We start from the raw sequence: 6,000 nt of genomic DNA on the forward strand, positions 1-6,000 counted from the left end.
CGCAGACGCCAACGGTTCAATAGCCACCACCACCTTATGGCAGAGAGGAACAGTGCTCTGGTCCTCTCATTCCTCTCTCACACACATAATACATAATTAATAAGTCAGGGGCCAGGTGGTGGCGCACCTGGGTAAGCGCACACATTACTGTGCAAAAGGACCCAGGTTCAAGCCCCTGGTCCCCACCTGCAGAGGGAAAGCTTCACAGGTGGTGACGCAGGGCTGCAGGTGTCTCTCTGTCTCTTTCCTCTCTACCCCTCCCCTCTTAGTTTCTATCCAATAATAAAAATGAAAAAAAAAATTTAAAAACCCATAATTTATAAGTCAAACACACCAAAACATGACTGTCTGGATTTTAATTTTAATAAAATCTTTAAAGTCAATTCCTTAATCACCAGTACAAAGAAACCAAATAAACAAATAGAGTTAGCATACTGGACAGAACAGATGAAGACTTTTTAAAAACTTTACTTTTTTAACTATCTTTATTGGATAGAGACAGCCAGAAATTAAGGGGGGGAGGGAGGGAGAGAGAGAAGAGACAGAGACGCCTACGGCACTGCCTCATCACTCGACTCGCAAAGCTTTCCCCGTGCAGGTGGGGACTAGGGGCTCAGAGCCCGGTCCTTGCGCACTGTAACACGTGCACTCAGCCAGGTGCGCTACCACCCAGCCCCATAAAGAACACTTTCATCACTCGCGTCCTACTGTACAGCACAATAGGCAAAGTTTTCAGTAAGTCACAAATATCACCATGCTATTTTTTAAAACAACTTTTCTAGGTAAGGAAAAGTCTGTCCTTTACACTTTTAACAGCATATGTCATTCAGACACAAAATTACAGAAATAGACTAATGATGTTCGAACTATAAATGCTACCAACTTTTCCTCGTAGTTCACGTTAACTGAGAGAGGCAGCAACAGGCGCCAATCTGGCAAAGCCTGACCGCAAAGCTTCAGGGTGTGTCCAGCTTTTTGAAATGGGGTAAACATTTTAACCTGTATCTTCTTAAATTTATCCCCTGCCCCCTCTCTTAACAAATCACAGAGAAGGCGCATTTTGCAAACATTTAACCAGCTTATGACAATGCTTTACAAACCATGAAAAAGTCCTGTAATGTGGGGGGAGTGACTCAAGTAAGCAGCTAACCTGAGTCTGAGTCAACTAGAGGGTGGGGCGGAGGGAGGGGAGAAGGGAGGTGGAGGGTGGATAGCCTCATGGTCACGCAAAGAGACTCATGCCCGAGGCTCCGGAAGTCCCAGGTTCAATCCTTGGAGTCTCAGGGCGGATATCCTCCGCTCAATCAGATGAGGCACTGTCACCAGCTCCTAAGATATCATTGGGGAGGAGGGAGACAGCATAATGGTGATGCAAAGAGACTCTCATGCTTGAGGCTCCAAAGTCCCAGGTTCAATCCTCCACACCACTATAAACAAGAGCTGAGCAGTGCTCTGGTAAAAAGTTAAAAGAAAAAAATTTTTTTCAAGTTAACATTCTGTGAAAAGTGAGGGAGCACAGATACAATTTAAAAAACTAAATGCTAAACACACTTTTGAGTAGCTTCCGATTCATCTGTAATGTAAAACAGCACCAAGGGCAGTGTCTCCCCTTTATCCATTTAATGATTCCCACATTTCTTTTGCACACACCTTTCCCCAATAAATTCCTTAGCCCTTTGATGTGACCTGGGGGCTCTGTCACTGCACTGCTTTTCTCTCTCCCCTAGTACAGCACATACTTTCCCACGAGCAAGGACCCACTTTGAGCCTATGGCCAGCACACGGGAGCATCATGCAAAGGGGAGGCCTCCTAAGAGGTGGAGCAGTTGGGAGTCAGTCCCCCCCCACACACACACCACTTTAAGCCAAAGCTGAGAAGTACCCTGTTAAATAAAAAAAAAAAAAAAAAAAAAAAGGAGGGGAAGGAGGGAGTCGGGCGGTGGCGCAGCGGGTTAAGCGCACGTGGCACAAAACGCAGGGACCAGCTTAAGGATCCCAGTTCGAGCCCCCGGCTCCCCACCTGCAGGGGCGTCACCTCAAGGGCGGTGAAGCAGGTCTGCAGGTGTCTGTCTGTCTTTCTCTCCCTGTCTTCCCCTCCTCTCTCCATTTCTCTCTCTCCTAACAACAATGACATCAATAACAAAAATAACTTCAGCAACAAAAAAAGGGCAACAAAAGGGGAAATAAATATATTTTTTATATTTATTTATTTTCCCTTTTGTTGCCCTTGTCTTTTCTTTTTTGTCATTGTAGTTATTATTGTTTTTGTTATTGACGTCATTGTTGTTGGATAGGACAGAGAAATGGAGAGAGGAGGGGAAGATAGAGAGGGGGAGAGAAAGACAGACACCTGCAGACCTGCTTCACCGCCCTTGAGGCGACTCCCCTGCAGGTGGGGAGCCGGGGCTCGAAACGGGCTCGAACCGGGATCCTTACCTTACGCCAGTCCTTGCGCTTTGCTTAACCCACTGCACTACCACCTGACTCCCAAATAATTTTTTTAAAGATAAAAAAAGAGGTAGAGCAGTGCTGGGGGGGGGGGGTCCTCTCCCCTCTCATACCCTCTACCTGGAAGGGGGGAAGAATTCACCAAGAGTGCTGGACTGCACAGGCAAGCCAACAAAATTTTTTAAAAAATTAAAAAGCGCTATTCTCTGAAGCTAAACAAAGATGCACCCTTATCACAGACTTCTACTCAAAAATGAAAACATCAACACTCCCACCACCCTGAGTGAATCTCCAGGGAACTGCCGCCTAAACACAGACCAGTCTTAAAGTGGCAGTGCGAGTCTTTGCAGTAAACTTTTAAGTGGCAAAATTACAAAATAAGAGGACAGATGAGCAGCAGCTGCCAGCTTGGGGGTGGGGCAGATGGAAAAGGCGAGCGGGTGTGGTCCTCAAAGGCCAAGTGTGGGATCCCTGTGTGGAAGGAACTGTCAGTGGACCCAGGGGAGACGGACCGTCAGGATACCTCTACACATGAGCAACACCACAGCCAACCAAGCACAGACACTAGTGTAAGTAAAAGAGAAATCCGAGCAAGGCCACGAGATAGCAGCAGCGTTTCCATACTGAACCACAACTTTGCAGGCGCTCTTTGTCACCTCAGGCTACAAGGCAAAAGACACAGCGCACCTCTACTTCGTCTTCAAACTGCGTGATACAGTGTGCAAGGACCCAGGTTCAAGCCCCTGGGCCCCACCTCCTGGGGAAAGTTCCAGAGTGGTGAAGCAGGGCCTCTCTATTCCCCCCCAATCTCTTCTCAATTCCCCCGTCTCTATTCAATCATTAACTAACTAATACTGCATATGTGGATCTAGTTAACGCAAAACTAGAAGCTATTCGATTTTTCTAACAGGTTATTTTGTTGAGGGATGATGATCACAGAGGTACAAGTGAGATCCCCCGCCCCATGTCAGCCATCAGGAGAACCTGGCCGTGAAGGGCTAGTATTAGTCAGGGGACACAGCCACCAGCATCACGGTCGTACGACGAGGTCCTCACGCAAGTGTCCCACCTGCACCCAGTATGCAGGCTCTCTGGGCCGCTCTGGGCTCTCTCCATTCCTCAACTTGAGTGTTTTCAAACTAAAGAGGGTCGCGCTCAAAGACAAACTGCTAACCCCACAACAACGTTGCCCCTGACCTACACAGCAACTCGTCTGGAAACGGCTTAGGTGCGGCACGTCCATCGTTCCGTCCCACCTACACTCGGGTCGGACAGCGAAGAGCTCCAGTGAAGCCGGGTCCAGCCCGCACTCAGCTCCTGCCCCGCGATCGCGGAGCACAGGGGCGGGGGGCTCGCTCACAAAGCAGCCGGGGCCGCGGGCAAGGGGGCGGCCAGCAGCCCGCACGCTCCGCGGCCAACAAAGAAGGCGCTGCCATGTGGGAGGCGCGGCGCCCGGGCTGCAAGTTTTGACAATGTCACCCGTCCCTCCGGACCCTCCGACGAGGCCGGGCGCACGCGGCGGCCGTGCAGGGGACCCGGCGGGCCCCGCACCTCCGAGCCCGAGCCCGAGGCCGGGGCCTTGCAGCCCCTGGTCCTGCCGCCCCGCCGCTTTGCGTCGGCCGCGCTCGCCCTGCAGCCCAGCGGCTTCGGAGACCCCCACACGCCCCCTCCAGCGGGTCTCGGCCCCGAGCTCCGCCACTTCTCACTTCCCCTCCCGCCGCCCCGGGGTGGGGCTGCTTCCCGCTCGGAAGCGGAGCCCTCGACGTCCCTGCCCCGCGCCGGCAAGGAGGGGACGAGGGCGGCCGGGGCGCTGCGGGCGCGGGGTGCGCGCACAGCGCGGAGGCGGCCGTGGGGAGAGCCGGCCCGCTCGCTCTCCCGCTCCTTCCTTCCTTCCTTCCTTCCTTCCTTCCTTCCTTCCTTCCTTCCTTCTCGCTCCCGCAACCCCCCTCGCCCCCCCGGGCCCCGCAGTGACCCCGGGCCAGGCCGGACGGGGACAGGTGGGTCCCACGAGAGGCCGAGGGAGGGCCGGGCAATGAATGAGGCGGGCCGCGTCCGCACCACCTGTTCCTTCCCGGGCGCCAGGCCGGGGCGCAGCCCGCGGGGATCCCCGGGCCCGCGGCGGCCGCCCCCAGGCTCCAGGCCGGGCTGCTCGTCCCCGAGCTGGGCCCGAACTCGGGCCGGCGGGCGGCGGCGGGCCGGGAGCCGGGGAAGGGGAAGGGGGGACACGACGGGGCCTGGTCCCGGGCCGCGGCCTCCGGGGCGTACGGGCGGCGGCGGGAAGGCCGGGCCCCGGCGCGCGGGGAGGCGGCGGGGGCAGCCGCGGCCCGAAGGCGAGGTGCGTGTGGGGCGGGGGTGACAGGCCCGCGGGCCCGCGGACGCCTCTCCAGGCCCGCCCGCAGCCCCCCGCTCACCAAGATCCGCTTGAAGAGCGCGTTCTCCTTGGGCGGGAGGCTCACGGCCGGCATCGTTCCGGCTCCTCCCGCGGCTCCCGCCACCGCCCGGCTCGGTCAGTCTGTTTGTCCGGCCGCCGCCGCCGCCGCCGCCGCTCCCCGGCCGCTTCAGCCTCGATGGCCCCGATCCGCCGCCGCCCCGCGGCCTCGGGGGGTCACCGCGCCGCCCAGCCCCCGCACCCCCGGCCCCTGGTTGTCTTTTTCTCCTTTCTCACTTCACCCCGCCGTCGCCGCCTCCCCCCTCCACGGGTCTCCGTCGGCGGTTCACGTGGTAACTGAACAGACCGACAGAGGCAGCCAAAATGGCGGACGCGCAGGGCTTTCCCACCCGGGTCACGCCGCCCAGCGCGCAGGCGCCGTGACCTCCAGGGCCCCGCCCCCGCCGCCCGAGGCCTGCCGGGAAGTCGGGGGGTCGCCGCTGACCCCGCCCACTGCTGGCTGCCGGGTCGGCCGAGCCGCTGCGGCGGTTCGCGGGGTAGCCGGCACCCTGCCCGCCCCGCACGCCGCTCGCTCTCGCGGACCGTGTGGCCGAGCTGCGGGTGGGATTCGGGCCCCGTGCCTCAGCGCTCAGCACAGCGAGAGAAGAAGGGTCGCCCCCCTTGTGAGCAGAAACGGGGAGAAGGGGCCTGGATCCGCTGAAAGCCCTGGACGAGCGTCCCCCTGGGGCGGGGGCTCGGCGGCTGCCCGCACGTTGCCCTCGCTGAGCCGGAGCGGCCACCCCCCCAGGTCCCCTAGCTCAGCCAGAGACGCAGCTGGAGACTCAAGCTTTTTCCTTTAACCACCTTGGGGCGACTGACAACCACTTCCCCCAAGATGGCTTCACACCACTGCTCAACTAATAGAGTGATTTTTTTTGTTTGTTTTGAGTTTTTATATATAAATAAACATATATATATATATATATATATGTTTATTTATTTCCCTTTTTTGCCCTTGTTGTTTTTATTGTTGTTGTAGTTTTTATTGTTGTTGTTATTGATGTTGTCATTGTTGGATAGGACAGAGAGAAATGGAGAGAGGAGGGGAAGACATTAAGGGGGAGAGAAAGACAGACACCTGCAGACCTGCTTCACCGCCTGTGAAGCGACTCCCCTGCAGGTGG

General features: G+C 56.6%; 1 protein-coding gene across 3 annotated transcripts in view; it reads right to left on the minus strand.

Moving 5' to 3' along the window:
- Positions 1 to 5,230, minus strand: part of NAA15 (N-alpha-acetyltransferase 15, NatA auxiliary subunit) — a 60,678-nt gene extending 55,448 nt beyond the window's left edge. The window contains exon 1 of one of the 3 annotated variants that reach the window (XM_007523754.3): positions 4,860 to 5,230. In XM_007523754.3, coding sequence (XP_007523816.1) covers positions 4,860 to 4,913 — 54 coding nt within the window. In that variant the 5' untranslated portion in view covers positions 4,914 to 5,230. The remainder of the gene's footprint in view (positions 1 to 4,859) is intronic. The other 2 variants (XM_016188438.2, XM_060179065.1) reach the window with 2 other exon arrangements.
- Between the last annotated feature and the right edge of the window lie 770 nt (positions 5,231 to 6,000).

This window comes from Erinaceus europaeus, chromosome 19, assembly GCF_950295315.1.
Source record: "Erinaceus europaeus chromosome 19, mEriEur2.1, whole genome shotgun sequence".
NCBI lineage: Eukaryota > Metazoa > Chordata > Mammalia > Eulipotyphla > Erinaceidae > Erinaceus > Erinaceus europaeus.